The following is a 19,733-nucleotide window of genomic DNA, read 5'->3' on the forward strand; positions in this document are numbered from 1 at the left end:
ACTCAACACATCATACTAGGTCTTAAGCAATTATTTAATGTACCTCACTTTTTAATATACCTTTTTTTATTCCTCTTCTTCCTCTCTCCCACCACCTTTTACCTGAACCTTAATTGTGTGTGACCACCACCACTCACCCCTTCTTCCCTCCTTCTCATGTCGCTACCTCTTTTTCTCATATTCGCTTGCGCCACTCAATCATGACACCATCAATCGCACTACCTAGATTTGTGCATACAACCGCCGCCACGTCCCTCCACTGTGCGTGCAAGCTCCATACATACCAAATTCACACTCAACTTCATCACATCACCTTTGATATATTTACAAATTGATCAATCTGTAATACATTTTTTTGTATTACAAATTGCTCAATCCGTAATACAAAAAAAATAAATTACAGATTAATCAATCTGTAACATATTTGCAATAAGAATTAATCAATTCATAATGTATTTTTTTTTACAGATTGAGCAATCTGTAATACAAAAAAATGCATTATGGAATGACCAATCAATAATGAATTTGTATTACACATTGCATAGTTTGTCCATTTTCCAACACATTTTGGCATCATCTCTTTTTTGTTCTCGCCGCTGACACCCAAACTCATTTACATCAAACCCACCAGACCCAAAAGCACCCCACAAGGCATCTAGGTTGCCCCTAAAAGAAAGAATCTTAACGTAAATTAGAACAAGCAGTAACTCTAAAGGAGAATCTGCGAAGGTTGTTGTGCAACATAGCGATTCGGCTATTGGGTGTTCAATCTGTGGTAACAAATCAAATGTAAGTCAGGATGTAAACTCCTATCAAATGGTCTAACTTATTTTCATTCCTAACTATCACCATAAATCACCTATATGACAAAAGACAATACACCATTTAAGAGTTTATATTCTCAACATGTTAAATAATTCATATATTAAACTTTATAATACTTCAAGATGCAAGAGTAGAAGAAATAACCTATAAATTCAAGTTATTTTGACCATGAGCTACAGTACTTTCCTTCCATGTACTGTACAAGTACTAGACATGCAACTGAAAAATACAAGTTATAACATATTTATACAAATATTACTTTATATAAACACTTATGTATCGATTTGCATATATCTTGTGCATCTAAAATTAACTCGAAACACCCAAATAATTTCCTAGACTTATAATTTTTTTTTATCACAACTTTTTTATCGAAAATTACTACCAAAAGATTTTAATTAGGAAATCTACTCATATATTAGACCTAATATTTAGAACCATACTTCATCTGTTCCGGATTATGTGAGAAGAAAAAAATTTGTTCTAAATTTTTTGTTGTTTTACAAAATTATAATACTGCATTAAATATATTTTTTCTAAGATTACCGTTAATTAATACTTAATAAGAATAATATATAAAAAGAATAAATGAGTCATTAATTGAATAAATAAATGATATATTAGAAACTTTCATGCATAATGTATTATTTGAAATTTAATAAATTAATTATATTTTTTATTATATTTATTACATATGTCAAAACTTTAAACTGTCACAAGTAATATATTTTTAAACTGGAGTGGTGCGAGACCCATGAAGCATGGGTCACAAGTAGTAGTACGTATAGGATACAATGTTCACTTAACAAGTATTTTTAAATCTTAAGGCAGGCATGGAACTTTATATCTTCCACAAACAATAACATTACCGTACTCAAGTCAAGTCCTTTTACACTGAGTCGTCAATCGTCATCTCAACACTTCACTTATTATTAGTATTATTTGTGTCTCACACCCTCTATCTCGACCAATCGTTAGTTTCTCTTTTGGGGTGCATTTAATCAAATAAAGAAACAAATTGTCATTCCAGAGAAGTTATGAGATTAATTTCTTGATGATTTTAATTTACGATAAATAGATATTTTTGTTCTTAAATGTGTAATTTTTTAACAAATTTGTTTCTAAAAGATTAAAATTTAAAATTTAATTTTTGAAAATGTAAAAAATGTGACAAATTTATCTGACCGTTAACTTTCATCCATTATTGTTAACAAAATAACCTATATGACATAGAGAGATGAATTTGTCACAAAATTAATTAGCAACATGGTCATGAATAGATTGGACGAAAATGTCACTAAGTTACCATTATTAGACCTAAATATCAATAATATTTTATTGGACGAAAATGTTAATAATTTTTTTTAGGAAAATGCCAGTTATTTCTTGTTGTATCAAAATATCATTAATATTTTTATTGAACGTAAATGTTAATAATTTTTTGTTGGACCTAAATATCAATATGTTTCTATTGGACTAAGTTGTTGTACCCCAAATTTCGTTTCATTTTTGGACAAATTTTTATTCTTTTTTATCATTACAAGCATAACATTACAATAATCACTTAAAAAATATTTTGGCAAACATAATTTTAAAAAAAACATAATAATAACCACAATATTGATTAGTAATCATAATTTGTCTGTCACAATAAAAATTATCCAAAATAAACATTCTATCGATTTACCAAAATAAACATTGTAACAGTATATTAATCATTACAAATTTATCTAAATTATAATAATTAGTTACAATTTACTATAGTAAAGAGTGAAAATATATTTTTTTGAACTAGAGAGATCAAATTGAATAATTTAAATAAAAAATGAACTAAAAGAGTAATTTAACATCTTATTTATTAACTTTTCAACTAAGTAATGTATTATTTTTTACTATCTAGGTAAACTTGAATTTTCTTTTATACCTATTTAATATTTTCTCTTATTAGATAACTCCTTCCTTTGCGATCATTTTATTTTTATTTTTATATTTCAAGTATTCAATTTGTTGTCTGTCATGATTCTGTTAGGGTAATTAAAGTTTATTTTTATAATTAATTTTCAATTTTAATCATTATTTTAAAAATCATATTGGCCTAGTCAGTTCAACTAATTATACCAATAAAAGATGGTATGGTGATGGATTCATTAACTTTAAACATCTAAATCATCTCAGAACTCGTAAAAATTAGTCAGACCAACCCAAAACTAAAAAAGATAGGATATTTTTTAAAATAATATTGTTTTAATTTAATATAAAATGATTTTAAGATAAATAAAAAACACCTATTTAAATATCGTACAAGTATAAATTGTTTTGTCAATTATTATTCAACTTGTTCTCTCTATTTTTAAAATGTTTAACTTTGTCCTCTGATTTTAAAAAGGAAAAAAATGTGTTTTTTTATCCTTAAACTAATAAACTTGATTTTGGTCCCTGTAATTTATTGCCCACAGTAAGATATCCTCTATATTTTTAGAATGTTTAACTTTGTCCAATAATCTTGAAAAGGAAAAAATAAGGAAAAAAATGTATTTTTTATTCCTAAACTTTTAGTCAAACTTGGTTTTTGTTCCTGTGACTTTTTGCTAAGGTGTATTATCTTTAAGAAAGTCAGAAGTTATAAGACTAATTCTTCAAAAAAGTAAAATATATATTATCTTTGTTTCTAAATATAAGATTCTTTTTTTTTATTTTTATTTTATCCTTTTTATAAGATTCTTTTCAAATTGTCTTTTGCATTGGTTATTATTTTTTACCCTAATACCTTTAGTTACTTTATAATAAATGTTGTGTATTCAAATATAAATGAATTATCTTTCTTACAAAGATTGGATAAAAAGACTAGCTAGCACACATTAATTAATTAAGTGGAAAAATAATGCAAATTAACAAATTTAATGTTATCCTAAGTTATTAACCAATTTTCTTAAAGAGTAAGAATTAGTTAAAAGAGTATTTTATATTTAGTGACAAAATTGGAAAAAAATTAATGTTCTTATGTTCAATTTTATTAATGTTAGTGTTAATTTGAATGATTTTTTTTCTTAATCCTTCAATTCATCGAAGGAAATGAATCCTGGTTAATTCAGAGTTCTGTTAAGAGTAAGTAAAATATGAGTAAAAATTATTTCAACAAAGATCAAATTCGAATACTATTTAAATGATTTAATCTTAACTTCAACATATTAATTATTTGTATTTCATCACTTGAATTGAATGAAATGATTACATTGGATATTTTCTTAAAATTAAAAGACTAAGTTAAACATTTTAAAAATAGAAAGACCAGATTAAGTAATTTAAATAATAAAAAACCAAAGGAATAATTTAACCATCTTTACTTAATTTACAATATAAAAACTGATGGGGTCGTCTACTACTAGTCGTCTAGTAGTACAGTGTTCACTTGACTAGTTTCCACCTTCCACGATGTTACTAACACTTCAGTCTTGCTCAAGTCGTCTTCACTTACTGTGTGCTGTGCTCGAGTATCTCTCACTTTATCTCAACCAATCAATCCTTTTGCCAATAAATTAAACAAAGAAATTAAGCCTTTACTTTCAACATTATCGAGATATTCTTCTTCTTCTTCTTCAGGGACTCACCATTTCTTCTCCTTCAATTCTTCACCATGGATCGTGTCAGCCATAGGTAACATTACTACGCTTCGTCATTGATTTTTCCAGTTAATGATTCATTCTTAAATTATTAATTTTTTTGTTGCTCTCCAGTAAATTTTCGATGCATTATAAAGATTTCTATACTTTGAATTAATCAAACACCATCCTAAACATTACTTTTAAGATATTTATTACAAAATCAACTAATTTATCATACATCAACATATATTATTAATTAGAGTGAAATTAAGTTTAAATATGTTAAGTAAAGTCTCAAATTCTAGTAAATATTTTACATCGATAATATAATGATCCAAAATACATCTCGTATGATATAAAGTGAGAGTATTCTTTGGGTCATTATAATATTTCTTTAGGAGTTTATTACTTTACTTAACACACCATGGAGATCTTCTTCTTCAGGGGTTCACGGTTTCTTCTCGATGCGTCTCCGCTGTTAGAGTTCGAGTTCCAACCTACCATGGATCCTGTCATCAATTGGTAAGATTATGTTCTTGTCCTTGATTTCAAAAAATAATTTTTAAATAATTATATTCTTGTTCTGCGATGTAATTTTTAATGCCGCATGAAGATTTTTATACTTTGAATCACAATCCAAACCCATCGCAAGTATCATTTTAAACATATTTATTATAAGTATTTACTTGTTCCATGATTTTAAAAGATATTTTTTATTGGGTAAATTCTGCAAAAAAATAAAATATTATTTCGTAAATCTTGAATATTTTAAAAATGGCAGAAGCATATCGTTTTTTCTTTCTTTCTCTGAAAGAATTATATAAATAGAAGGTTAATTCTTGCAAATACACATTTGATCAAAATAGTTTTACTAATTTCAAGAATGTTTTTAACCTTGCTCAGATTAGATCCTTTCAAATTTTCTATTAAAAATATACTTAAGAAAAAGTTTTTCTAACGTATGAAAGTCTAAAAAATAATATTTCTTTAGGGCTCTCTTTACTTAACAATAACACTTGCCTACCAAAAAAAAAAACTTAACACTAACACTATTGAGAGCTTCTTCTTCTTCAGGGTTTCAAACTTTCTTCACAGTCTTCAGCATTGCATGGATCCTGTCATCAAATGGTAAGTTTATGCCCTTCTCGTTGATTTGAGTAAATGTTTTTTTTTAAATCATTTTCTTGTAGCTCGAGTTAATTTGCCATGGAAGTTTTTGATACTTTGAATCAATCAAATATCATAGGAAATATCATCCATTTATTCTAAAAAGTAACAAACTTATCATACCATGTAAATGAGTGAGAGTGTAAAATCTTTATATAATTGTATTTTGATTAAGGTAATTATTATAAAAATTAACAAAATATTTATTGTTTGAATAAAAAATTGAATAAATAATTCATACATTATGTCTAACTACATAAAAGTTTTTTTATATTATTATTTAATCACAAACTATTATATTAGTAATAATTATAAGTTTGTTGATTTTTTTATGGTCAAGCTAGTTTAAAGAAGTTTTTTCATAAATACATATAGGAAAATGAAATAAGAAAACAAAACTAGTTTTTCTCATAAATTAAAATTAACTTATGCAGAAGTTAAAATTATTTTTTAGAGAAATTAAATGAGTTTAACTTTTCCAAAAAAGATGATTTTAACTTATGTATAAATTAATTTTAGTTTATGAATAAATATAATTGTTTTTTTATTTTTTTTCTTATAAGTATATATGAAGAGGTTTATCCAAAATAAAAATCTTTAAAAGTCATATAAAAATTTTTTTAACTGACTAACTAGTGTAAAACTTTTATAATCATACATTCTTATTAAATTCTATTTTTAAATTTACTATGACTATGTTTAACAAAAATTACTTGAAAAACTAACTGAAAATTGGAAAGTTAGTCAAAAGCTCAAAAATTAATCGAAAGTTAAAAATTTAGTTTATTAAATTATAAGTATTTAATAAAATTAGATATTGAACTAACATATAAGTGTAAAATAACAGAAAAATAATAAGATTATAATTTATTTAAAAAAATAACTACGAAATTGAATAAATATATTCAAGATAAAAATAAAAAAAATATAAAAAGTTGAAAGCTAGCATTTTAAAAAATATTATTTCCAATAGCATTTCAAAAAATGCTTTTCCCCAACATAGTCTATGTGTTGTGCTTTAAGTAACATTTGAATGGGGAAGTTCACAGCAAAGGTTTAACTTGAGGAATCAAGCCATAGCCATACACAATTATAGTAGCTGCATACGGTTTTGAACAGAGATAGTAATTAGTTATAGATTTTTTTTGCAAATGTCAATGGTTTTGTCAATACACATTTTCTGCCGAAATTTTATATATATATTTATATAGACAACCACTATTATGCATAAAGATGTTTTTCTTCTTTCTTTGTTGTTTGCTGATGTTGTTGTACTAAAATAGTGCAATGATACAGGTCAAAGGAGGACCCTATTTGAGATCTTTGAACAAAACACTCAGTAATACCAACAAGGTTCAGTACAGCTAGTACTAGCAAATAGCTGAGTTTTTTAAGCATGTTGTCAAGGGTCAATTCTTGATCATGTGTACAATTAGTCTCCGACTGTGGGTTGAAAAATATCTTTAGGAACAAACAAAAACATAGAACAAAACATAGTACTATGTCAATAATATATTGTGGGTTAATCCATTAATCCAATTTTATATGATTCACTCAAACCAACTTGAATTCCATGTTTCAGGTTCATGTCCCTGATAAGTTGCTTAGCGGCAAAGATTAATCAAATACTTGAAAAATTCACTGGGCATCAATTTAACGTTAAGACTGACGCTTGTGATGAAATTTCATTGGGTGGAGAATGGTTGTTGTATGTTGCTATTGCTGTTGTTGTAGCACTGGCAGCTATTCCTGTTGTCTGGTTGCTTTGGAAGGTGGTTTTTGGTGTTGTTTGGTTGCTTTGGAAGCTGATTTCTGGTGTTGTTTTGTTGCTATGGAACGTGATTTCTACTTTTGTATTGGGTCTTTGGAACGTGATGAGGAAGATTTTCTGTTGTTGTTGTGAAAGAGGGAAGACAATGAAGGCTCCAGGGAGGAAAATTCGCATTTATAGAGATGACTTTGAACGTAGTCCTAAGAACTACTTCCGTAACTTGCGCAGAGACCAACGTAACTGGCGCAATAATCAACGTCATACGATTTTGGTTTGAAATCTCAAACGTGTAAATACACGTCAAACTAGAAGCACCTTTCAGTTGCTTCTGGTGAAATTCTCATGAAAAAATGAACGTCGTGCTGTTTTATTATATTAAAGCTTGCTTGTGTTTGTATATATGGTGCATGTTTGACGTGATTTCGGTAGATATGGTTTGAACAAATGGTTCCCAAGATTCTGTTATTTGTGTTGCACTACATGGATGAGATTGAAGTGTAGTTTGATTATGAATACAACAGTCTGTTATTTGATGAGATTGAAGTGTAGTTCGGTTATATACAAAAAAAAAAAAAAAAAACAATTTTTCAACCACTATATAAGAATCATTGGATAAAGTAGTGCTATGAAAACTAATTCGATCATTCATATGATCGAGAATGATCGAGACACTCGGTCAATGTAAATGGATCAAAGGTTTAACCAATGAATCACTTATTGACTTGATATATATATATATATTTAATTTTTTAAAAAATATATATAATATACCTAACGTAATAATCAATTCATATTATTATCATTAAATTACTAAGGAAATTCTTATTTTTTAAGATTAAATACAAAATTTATTAAATGATAATAAACAAATACGTTGAAAATATATAAAACACATAAATATGGAATCAATATCATGATTAATACATGATTAATACGATGTTAATTAATTATTATATATTTTTATTAAAATAAAAAATACAGGACATATATGTCATTCAATAATTAGTTATTAACACTTGAATATAGTATAAAAATTGGAAGAAAAAAAAATTCAACCAAGGCCAACTCTGTCTAGGTCATCGGGTTTGACCAAGTCTAACCAAGTTAATCTGGGCCAAAGTGAATCGAATGTATTTCTAATCCTTTACCTTAACCAAACCATTCAAGATATCGAATCACAATCCAACTAATCATGTTAGTCCGATTTTTATAACTATGGGATAAACATATACATGTCTATTAGGTAGAATTAATCAAAAACTTCAAATAAAATCAAAATAATTTCAACAAAAGTTGTTGTCTTTTTCTTATTATTTGTTTATATTCAAAAGTTTAGAGTTTAGATTAGTTAGATGCTAAGAATTTAGCATGATGAGGCAAATTTCCCAAAAGGGGTTTATTTTACAAACTATTTCCATAAATGGGGTTCTTTTCAAACTATTTCCTGTATGGTGTTATTTTTTACGTAAAAGCCATGCAAATCGCAGAAGGCATTGGCGAGTTCGGACTGGGGGTGACACGTGGCACTGGTCTCGCCAGTACCACCAGCGATTTGAGCTCCATGAGACTCGCCAGTTGGACTGGCGAGTTGAGCAGGCTGGGAATTGCCAACTCTACTGGCGAGTTGTGCAGCAGATTGGGAGTGCTTTATAATGCCATTAATTAAGGAGCTTGAGGAATATATACACGGAATATTTTTTAATGAATTATGTTTTTAACCTGTTATTAATTTATCCAGCATCATTAACTAACTAATCTGAATATATAAAATATTAAAAACATATGTTGACAGTGCCATGACATTCCTTTTAATAATCTCTGCCAACAATGTCTACTTTTAAGGACTAAAAACATTTTTTTTTTAAATTACAAGAATTAAAATTATTTTAAATTTTAGGAATTAAAAACATAATTAAATCAAATTCAAAACATAAATAAGGATAGAGCTAATAATTATTTTTAAATTCTCTGAAAAATAGTTAAAAAATACAGTAATGATTATTAATGAGTATACAAGAGTCAACCAAACACTGTAAAAAAAAATAAAATGAAGTGAAGTGGCAGGCACCTCTCACTTACGTCCCAACTTTTTTTAATATTAATATTGTAATTATGATCAAAAAGGAAAAAATGACAAAAAAATATTTCTTTAAATTATTCCATGATTATTTTAAAAGGAATTTATTAAAAACCAAATTGCATTTCAAAATGATATGAAAGGTGCAGGTTCTTCTTGTTTGTTCTGATCAAAAGATTCACAATAAAAAAGAGAAGATAATGAGCCACGCCGCATTGTATCTCTGCTGCCAACGAGGGATTCTTGAGACAAAAACGGTAGTGCAAGGACACGCCATATATTAGGATATTATTAATAAAAAATATCCAAAGGTTTTAGCCAGCACAACTCGCCAATAGAGTTGGCAATTCCCAACCTGCTCAACTCACCAGTCCCACTGGCGAGTCCCATGAAGCTCAAATCGCTGGTGGTACTGGCGAGACCAATGCCACGTGTCACCCTCAGCCCGAACTCGCCAATGCTTTCTGCGATTTGTATAGCTTTTACGTAAAAAATGACACCATACAAAAAATAGTTTAGAAAGAGCTCCATTTACGGAAATAGTTTGTAAAACAAACCCCTTTTGAGAAATTTGCCGCATGATGAAGTTAGTAAAAGTTTGGAGTTATATATGCCTCAAAACTCAGTGCTTGTAGAGGTCATTACAAATTGCTTACTAACAAAATCCTTAGATCATCGGTGGAATTTGAATCCATATCATTGTCGAAGGGGAATTGAGTACAAATTAGATTGAAAATTCATTTGCAAAAATTTTATCTTGGTTCAACCAAGGTGGCTATGAATGTTTACAGAGAGAGAACTTAGATGAAGTTGCATACCCTTACAATTCTCCCAATCCTCATACGTGAATACAAGAGCAACGCATTCCTTTCCTTCCCAGAAGATTAAGTTGGGAAGGCAAGGACATTGCCAAAATAGATATCTTTATACATATCACACCACCATTTGCTTCAACTTTTAATAGTGAGTGGGGAAAGGAAGGCCTAGCTTATAGTGAACCACCATAAATATTCCAAGCATGTTCTTGATTTATCCACTCTTTAGGCTAGGCTGCGCAAAAATGACTCCTTGAGCTGATTAATATGAAGGTAAAGCCCTATGTGTTTCATCACAATGCAAGGGTAAAAATACACAAGTTTTTATCTCCTCCTTTTCCTCCCTTTTCCTAATTGTCCTGATTTAAAGGCATGTTCTTGCTCTTGAAGGAAAGCTTTAGCTCTTCCATACTTCTCTGCTCTATCTTTTTCCTGTAAAGACCTCTCTTTTTCCTTCACCTCCAGCAAGAAGTAGTTGTCTTTACGCAATTCTCGTGCAGCCCCTTTAGCTTCACGCTTCAACTGTTTCTTCAATTTTCTCAGTTCAGCTTGTTCACGATCAGGATCATAGTCTCTACCCTTGACATAGCTGCAGAACAAATATAACATATTAAGTGCTTAATTTGAATTCTTTTTCGGATTCACATGTCTAAGGAAACATATTATCAAATGTAAGCAAGGGAAACGGAGAGACTTACTTCTCCTCAAACTTGGGATTCAGTAATTTGATTGGTACAGGCTTTTGTTTCCGCATTTGAAGTGGTCGCCTCAAAGTGTGATGCTCATCCACTTTCAACTTAATGAGCTCAGCCACATCTTTAATTTTATCTCGTAATGCATTTGGCATATTTTTTTGTTCTGCTATCTCATTTAATAATTTAAAAATTGGTAGGAACATTTCAGGAAATGAACTTAAACCTTCATAGACGTTGATATATCCTTGTAAAGTTTCAAAAACTGCAACTAATACACTAGCCCTGTGATCAAAGAATCATAATTAGCCAAGATAAATGAAAACCATAAACCTTCAAAAAGGAAACAACAATCAAGATCTGAACATATATAGAAGTCTTCAATATTAGGAGCATCAGTATTAATTAACAAGCCTACAGCTATAACACAAAATCTAAACGACCAGGTTATGATATTGCAACTCAAGTACACATATCCCTGCACCCCTCCCTAACATTTTTTTCTGTTTAAAAAACATAAAGACCCCATTCAAAACCAAGAGAGTCAACATAAGAACCACATGGAGGTAGCCCTTTTTCTTTTTAGATATATGGTTGTAATAAATTATTGGTTACCTGAAACTAACAGAAGTGAAGAAAGAAGAGTCTTCTGGCATGTCTATTATTTTGAAGAAATTCAGAGGACTAATCTCATTCACTGTCTCGTGAATGCATAGGAGAGGTTTGAGAGCTTTCAGTTCCATAAGATGATATAACTGGGCATAAAACAATATAGCCATTTCAGTGTTCAAACATGAAACTGTAATACAACCATGAAGTACAGCACCACATTCTCAATATTGTACCCCAAATGCACGGTCTAACTAGGTTATGGATTAACTCAAGTGCTAGCATATCATAACAATCCTCCATTAAATGTTCTTCAACTATCTATTTATGTTAAAAGTATAGTATTGAACTAATAAAAGAAAAAGAAAAATGACCCTTTTCCATATTTATTATTTATGGTCAAGAGTAATACAGTCACATAATTTAGCCTTAGGATTGTAGACTGGAAAAAGATAAAATGTTATGGTATAGGGCATCAGTAGAAAAGTCCAAGAAAATGTACAGCAACTGCTTGAATGCACTTGTTTTCTCATGTGGATTTTGCAGTACCAAAGAAATTGTTTACAAGGAAAGGAGGGTACAGTCTAAATGGAAAGAGTAGACAACAATATTAGCAATACTTTTGAGGACGGTGGTTTTCTACCAAAGAACTAAAATATCTAAAATTGTTTTCTCATTCAAAGAAGAGTGGAAGATGCTAATAACATTACACATATGATGATGTTAGTAGCCCCCATACATAAATAAAAACATAAAGACATACAAGCACACATTCACCCACCACATAATATGATTAAAAATACAGAGGACCAATGAAAGTAGTCATACCTGGGAATCTTCATCTGAAACATGTTTACTTTCAGTAGCTGCCAACAGCGAAGTTCGAAGAAATATTATCGCTTCAGGACAGAATTTTCGAGACTGTCTAAATACCTGTATTTTATATATTAGATACATGAGCAAGCAGCAAATGTAATAAGTGAAAAAGAAGGAAAATTGAAGTTCAGTAATACAGTAAATATCTTAGTAAGTAAATAATCCAAAAGCAAAATTCATTTCTGGAAACAGATACCACTAATGGGTTTTTTCATAAAGACTAGGTAAGTTGCCACCATTCCATGATAAAATCCAAATATAGTCTCCTTCAGAATTCATCATGGACAATACCATATGAAAAGTGTACGAGTTAGACAGAACAAACTCATTAAAGAATCTAGACTCAGGATATACTTACTGAGAGAAGCATAGAGCATAAGAAAGAGCCAATGGCAATATCACGACCAGATACTATTGGGCAACGCATCAGATATTCACACATCAACAATATCACAGGAGTCATAACTGGATGCCTAAAGTCAGAGCATGGAAATATCATGGACCACAAACGCAAGAGGCACAACGTTTTTGAAGAAGGCCAACTGCTACTTTCTGTGACAACAAAATGATTACAGAAGGGTGTTACCAAAACATCTAAAAATTCATAGTTCTCCACAATAGTTAACATAGAGAATGCAGATATTAGACAACATTTCTTTTCAACCTGATTGTTTGATACTCTCAATGAATTGTTTTCTGGTAGCTTCTATTCTGCGACGAGCACATATTGCAGCAAAGTATGGGATTTCCTTACTCATCTCTATCAACGGTTTCACCAGCATATTGAGTAACTCAACATTAAGTGGTTCCTTATTTGCCAAAACAGCAAAATATTGCAACAATACTCCATAGAATACCTGAAAAGAGAAGATATAAATGCCTCCCATATGGTTAGCCATATAATAATCACAAACCACAATATCCTGATAAACTATTTAGGAATACAATGTAATAGTGTGTCAAATGTTACATCCAAAAATAGTGCTAGTGTGATCTGGACTAGACTAAAAAAGAACTAGAAGTGAAGAACCATCAGGCATATGCTTTACATATTCTCTTATGCATCATACATGTACAAACTAGAAGTGAAGAACCATCAGGCATATGCTTTACATATTCTCTTATGCATCATACATGTACAAACTAAACCATGCTATATATGCCAACATAAATTACCTTTATTAACTATCTTTGGTGCAGGAACACTTTATGGAAAAAAGAGAGGAGGGGGGGAAGAGGATTGAGTTACAGTTCAGTGTTCATGCCATTGTACTTTATTGTGTAATTTTTGTACTTACAATCCATTCTATTGTAACATTCTTATTTGATATTTTATTTCAACCTTCCACTTTCTTTTTATCCAAGTTAATAAAGAAAACTAGGATTAGAACAATTCAAAAGGTTAGGATTTGTTTTAAATTAGGTTTCAATCCTATAGAAAGGGAATTGCTCAGGTTCTTCATTACAGCCACTTCAATTTTACTGATTGTTAACCAGCAGACTAACCCTTTGTTGGCTTGTACCATATCACTAAGCCAATTCTTCTCTAAACTTCTATTAAGTCTTAATTGATACAGATTTAATCCTAGGCTCCTTACCATAAACAAATTTCAAATATAGAATTGGCTATGCATATCACCTATCCATCTCATCCCCATGGATGGAATTTCAAAACTGGACCTTCATGTTGAACTACTCAATATTCAATCACGGGATGTTACCAAGGGGAATAAAAACAGAGTGTACATCTTTGTGAATGGCTTTCAAGAGCAAAATCTTTAAATTTAAATTTAAATGAATGAACAATTGAAAGTTATAACAGAAGACAGACACAGGCACTTGCATACAGACAAAATACATATCAAAATCCATCATATGGCTTGTATTTTTGAACCTTTAGTTTGACCTAACTGATGGTACAAGATTCCTTCAATAAAGCATGGCATCATCTGAAACAAATCAGTTCAGAAAATGATTTCAATAACTAGTAGTCTGTCCCTTCTAGGCAGTAACTACAACACCGGTGAGAGTCAAATAATATTTTAAAATACATATAAGCATAGGTTTCATTCAAATAATGAAGTATGAAACCAGCAAGAACCAATATTTACCCAGTTGAGGGAAGTAATTTTAGTAATTGATATTCATTTAGATTTTCATTAATTGTCAATACAATTACAACATCAAAGTTAATGCCAAAAACACTATATTCAAGTTGAAAATGTCAAAGAGATAACACTTTTGCTAATAAAGCAATCATGGGTTCAGTACACATATATACAAGAAGCATGAAGAGAAGATCTGAGTCTTAGCAAAAAGTAAATAGAAAGGAACAGGTTTCATACTTGCATTTTCTTTCGATTTTCTGCTGCGAGTGGGATTGGATTACTTTTCCGAATCCGATTGATAATCAAAATAACGTTGTCATTTGAATGTTTATCCACCAGTGAACATAATTCTTCAAAGGTCTTCGGAGCTTGAATTATATAAGGAATGTCCAACTCTTTTGACTGTTTTCCTACAACATCTATCTTGGCATCTGAAGAATCCTTATCTTTTTTTACACTTTCAACAGAAGCATTTCTTTTTGCTCTTATATGAACTGCAGCATCCAATCCTTTTACCTCATCAAGGTCTTCTGCAGCTGTTTCTATATTTTCATCACTATCATCTTCATCTTCTAAATCTGCACCAATATCATCATCATCACTTTGTTCCCAATCTTTTAAAGAAAGATCCTTCTTGTGTTCATCAAGATCTTCATTTGATCCTTCATCAGCATCTTCAGAGCTTCCCAAATTGTCAGGATCTTCACCATCATCATCTTCACTAGAAGAATCTTCCTCATCTCTTCTTTCAAGAATCTCATCAACCCAACCCTTCTTGGTCATAATTTGTTCATTAACAGAAAAGGAATCACCAAGATCATCACCAGATATAGATCTTGGTTTCTGTTCAGATGGCTTTTCTGAGTCTTCATTGTCTTCATCACTTGAATCTTCAGCAGCAACCATCCTCTTCTGCCGCTCTTCCTTAATTATTATGGATAAAAGGATTTATTAGTTGACTCTCTAAAAATAAAGATGTATACAACTTTACCTCATGCAGATAGTCCATGATTAGAACCCACAACCACTGGCTTACAAGGCAGCAACCTTACTAAAATACAAAAATAAATCATGAATTTAGTTTACCAGTCCTGAGTTCATTCCCATCCCTCGAGTTCAGCCATAACAGTCTAAACCATCTTAAAATGTAGCTCGGCTATACAGCTAAGAACATAGCACAACTAATGCTCAAAATTGCGGGAAAATGCTTCTTTATATGTAAGGGTAATAATTTATTTATTAATCGTATAATAACAAGCTTATGGTTAAAAGTCACGTAACCATACCTCCAATTGCTCTAAACGTTCTTTTTCCTCCTGAGCAATCTCCTCTGGTGTCTTTGTCCTATCTGAAGGGCGAGCACGCATTTCCAACCCCATTTGTTTGACAAGTTTGTCATAATCATCAGGTTTTTCCTGCCAAAAATCGAAAGTTAGATATAGGATGTTCTTATAATAAGATGAAGTTATCAGGCCAAGAAGAACCCCCATGGATAAATAGTACCTGCACAGAATTATCCATTGTCCGAGTAGCAGACATGTGGTCCTTATTACTTTGATCATTTGAAATACTTTTGTTCACCAGAGCCTTCAAAGCATTCATCTTGTTGGGTTCAGTCAAAGATAACAAGGCTTCAGAGTGAATCAAGGAAGTGAAATCCTTATCCAATTCTTCCACCAAGTTTTCATTTTCTTCTTTATCCTTTGCCTTTTGAGCCTGGAAAATATTGGAATGAAAAAAAAAGTGAGCAAATATAGAGAACAAATAACTACCATAGCCTTGATTAAAGAAATATCCCACACCTTGTAAAACTTGCTTTTTGAGATAATTTCCTCCATCACTTCCTTCTTGCTTTTATGTCTCTGCAGAAGAAGTCACAAACTCACAATTAAGAACCAACTTCAAAGTATTTCAAAATCCAGTAACAATTGTAAAAGTTTATCAAAAATAGGATATTAACATTTTAGATAATCACCACATGAATCACTCGCAGATTACACAACCCATACATGATACATAACATCATGTACGCATATTAAGATTATAATAGGAAACAAAAATAACGGTACCAACATGTATAGCATAACAGGCCTTACATTTTCCTCCCCATCATCCGCACTGGTTTCCCCCGGAATCTGCATGCTCCATTGAACCAAATCTAATTTCTCTGCAAAATCCAGCACTAAACATAAACCCAAGATACAAAAATAACAAGCAGCATACTTTTTTTTTTTTTGCTCAGCAAAAATAGATATATATTATTGTGAAATAGTACCAGAATGTTGACAAATATGCATGTGGATCCTGTGAATACACAGACCCAATTGAAGCAGAATGTTGACAAATAAGCCGTCAATTCAGCAGTCACAAAACAAAGTACAATACAAAAAAGTCATCTAAGTATCACACAACATTGACATACCATCAGTCTCAGCATCAATATCATCAGGAAGCATCTCATCCTCAAAATCATCTCTCCCAAGAGAATCAATTCCCTCAAAGTCATTTTCCTCTCCATCAGACAAATGATACTTGCTTTTCTTGCTCAACTTCATGTTCAGCTAAAAACACCCAAAGAAAGAGAATTTACATCATCACTACATAGTCAGCAAACTTACAACGTATGGCAGTTTGTAATCAGATATTCGGATGGCATTCTAATACATCATCACTACATAGTGCATATATTATTTATTCTAAAATAAATTTACAAAAAAATAATTTAAATATACTGAAAACTATAAAACCTTTTAGAAATGCTAGCACACACTCTCCAACATATTCTTTTGAACACATTCTTCTTTATTCTTTATTGACTGAGATTTATTGAAAATCACAAAATTTAGTGAGTTTCACTTATTCAATAAGCTCCACACATTATTTTGTAATATCCAGTAAACTTTAACTAACAGTAGAGAGTGTGTTGCTACTTGCTAGCAGTAGCATTCCTCAAAACTTGTTTACACTGTCATCCAGTCATATGTATGCTAAAGGCAAATGTTAACAACAAAATCTCTAGTGCACTCTTTTAAACACATTTTTCTGTTATTGGTTGAAAATTCATTGAAAATCACAAATTTTTGTGAGTCTCTCACTTCTTATTTAACGAAACTCACTCGTGTGTGTTGCTAGCATTCCTCCATTGCTAAACTTATCAACTTTTACCATTTAAAAGTCAGTGATTACTAATTGGTTGAGAGTTTATACTGCGCAAAAACTAAACTAAAACCAAAACAAAACATCATAAATTTACAAAATAACAATAATAATGATGATGATGGACCTGGCGTTCGCGTTGGGAACGCAAGATGGCTTTTCCGAACTCGTCGAGCGCCTCGTCTTTCTCTCCGATTCGCTTGTCGACGAAGAGGGAGGACTTGGCGCTCTGGTGGTACTCCTTGAGGAGCGTGTTGTTGCGCTTCTGGATCGCCAGGGAGCGCGCCAGCCCCATGCGCCGCGCCTCGCCCTTCCGCTTCTGCCCTAGCACCTCGAATTTCCTCCGCGACCAAATTGACTCGAAGGGGTTGGAGGCAGTGGCGTTGTTGTTGGCTTTCACTTTCATGGCCACGCCTTCTGGACCGAACTTCTTGCTCTTCTTCTTCTTCTTGTCGGTGGTGCTGGTTCCGACGCTACGTTTTGATGACTTCGCCATGATTTTGCACCGAGAAATGCAGCACCTTGTGGAGGGTTTAGGGTTTATGTTAGGATTGTTGTGTCGTTAGCGCGCTAACTTCTTCTGTGACACACTGTTTTAGTTTGTGCACTGCAAGAAAAAAAAAATAGTGTGTAGGTTTTTTTTTTTTATATTTAAAATGATCCATTTGATAAGAGATTATTCTGATTCGTGATACTTGATTGACTACTTATCATTTACTCAAAAGAATTTTATACACAATTATAGACACAACTAACTTTGAAATTCAATCACAAATAATTTATAATTTATGAAATGCACCTCTAGAAAAAGTAAATAAGTATTTTTGGTATATACTTATAATTATTATTTATAGTATTTTTAATTAGAAAATTTTGAATTGAAAAAGTGACTAAATTAGAATATTTTCCTATTCTAAAATTAATGAAGTCATATGCTTTGAAAAGACAATAATATACATCATTTGCATGTTGGTGTGTTCTTTATAGTTTTATTAAAATGGAAATGTAAGATAATCTTTTATATAATATATGGAAGAAAATATTGAAGTAGAAAAATAAATGAAAATAATATGAGGCAATTACATAGGCTACTATTAGTAACTATTACAAATATCGGTCAAATTATAAATTTTTGATATCTAATCAACAGTTACAAGATGTATCTAATGTAATTTTTTGATTGATAAAAACTAAATAAAAATGATAGAAATGTGTATTATATATATCGACATGTTATTATCAGTGTTGTGTTTGTGTCATTATTCTTTAATACTTTTTAATTATTTTAATTATGTTTAATTATTTTTAAAATATTTCTTTTATACTGCGAGAAATAATTTTTTAACTTTAAGATAAATAGAGTCTAAATTTAATTGACACAGATCATTGCCCATTCCATTTGCGAGCAATGCAGTAACAATTTAAAAGATTTCCAAAGTATACTCATTCTAATTTTTTATTAAATAACATAATAGATAAAAAAAAATGTTTTTATCTTCTAAATACGAACTTAGTTTTAATTTCAACCTTTAGATAAATTATTCAAGTTACTTGTGCATTACTAGAACTGTTCTTTTTGAAAAATATATATTTAATAGTAATTAAATATATAACATAATGATAATAATACACTTATTAATTGCAATTCTTATTTCCCACGAGATAGACATTTTCAATCATGATTGTAATAAAAAATCTTAACTACCATTATTCATTTATTATGAGTTGGGTTGAATATTTAACTAAATCCTATAAATTAAAATAAGGATTGTTTAAGATTTATAAACATCACTTAAGCCATATATCAATCGAAGTGACACTATACCCACCCCTCTCACCTATCCCAATGAAAATACATTACAGATTAAGACTCACAAATAGTGTTCGCAATTAAGGTCCACTTGCCAACATATTTCTTAACTCTCATTTTCTTTATTTTGATGTTTAAATGCTGATAAAACTATTCAAAAAAGTTTTAAAATATAAAAACACTAGAATTAATAATTTTTTAGAGACTCAAACTGAATAAAATTAT

General features: G+C 30.5%; 2 protein-coding genes across 3 annotated transcripts; one reads left to right on the top strand and one right to left on the bottom strand.

Moving 5' to 3' along the window:
* The first annotated feature begins 4,248 nt into the window (after window positions 1–4,248).
* LOC100526876 (uncharacterized) lies at window positions 4,249–7,901 on the top strand. Of its 2 annotated transcripts, NM_001248450.2 has the most exon segments (4): window positions 4,364–4,479; window positions 4,872–4,949; window positions 5,502–5,555; window positions 7,177–7,695. In NM_001248450.2, coding segments are annotated over 4 exon segments (618 nt in total). In that variant the 5' UTR covers window positions 4,364–4,459; the 3' UTR covers window positions 7,643–7,695.
* Window positions 7,902–10,182: 2,281 nt separating this feature from the next.
* On the bottom strand, window positions 10,183–18,312 carry LOC100820144 (nucleolar protein 14). The gene is made up of 13 exons (XM_006574440.4): window positions 17,826–18,312; window positions 16,965–17,103; window positions 16,639–16,709; window positions 16,345–16,404; window positions 16,046–16,258; window positions 15,829–15,957; window positions 14,780–15,466; window positions 13,099–13,291; window positions 12,793–12,986; window positions 12,387–12,491; window positions 11,565–11,704; window positions 10,956–11,234; window positions 10,183–10,846 (listed from the first exon to the last, which is right to left on the bottom strand). Exons 1-13 carry the CDS (start codon window positions 18,192–18,194, stop codon window positions 10,582–10,584), a joined length of 2,844 nt encoding a protein of 947 aa, XP_006574503.1. The 5' UTR covers window positions 18,195–18,312; the 3' UTR covers window positions 10,183–10,581.
* Between the last annotated feature and the right edge of the window lie 1,421 nt (window positions 18,313–19,733).

Source organism: Glycine max, chromosome 2 (assembly GCF_000004515.6).
Source record: "Glycine max cultivar Williams 82 chromosome 2, Glycine_max_v4.0, whole genome shotgun sequence".
Lineage (NCBI taxonomy): Eukaryota > Viridiplantae > Streptophyta > Magnoliopsida > Fabales > Fabaceae > Glycine > Glycine max.

Bases quoted from the DNA above. Each gene is read 5' to 3' on its own strand.
- LOC100526876 (XM_041005800.1), top strand. From the start codon at position 4,460: ATGGATCGTGTCAGCCATAG. The intron at 4,480-4,871 runs GTAACATTACTA...CTTCTTCTTCAG, and splicing joins ATGGATCGTGTCAGCCATAG to GGGTTCACGGTTTCTTCTCG. The intron at 4,950-7,176 runs GTAAGATTATGT...TCCATGTTTCAG, and splicing joins ATGGATCCTGTCATCAATTG to GTTCATGTCCCTGATAAGTT.
- LOC100820144 (XM_006574440.4), bottom strand. From the start codon at position 18,194: ATGGCGAAGTCATCAAAACGTAGCGTCGGAACCAGCACCACCGACAAG. The intron at 16,710-16,964 runs GTATGTCAATGT...TGGATTTTGCAG, and splicing joins TATTGATGCTGAGACTGATG to AGAAATTAGATTTGGTTCAA. The intron at 12,987-13,098 runs GTTGAAAAGAAA...TTGTTGTCACAG, and splicing joins TGAGAGTATCAAACAATCAG to AAAGTAGCAGTTGGCCTTCT.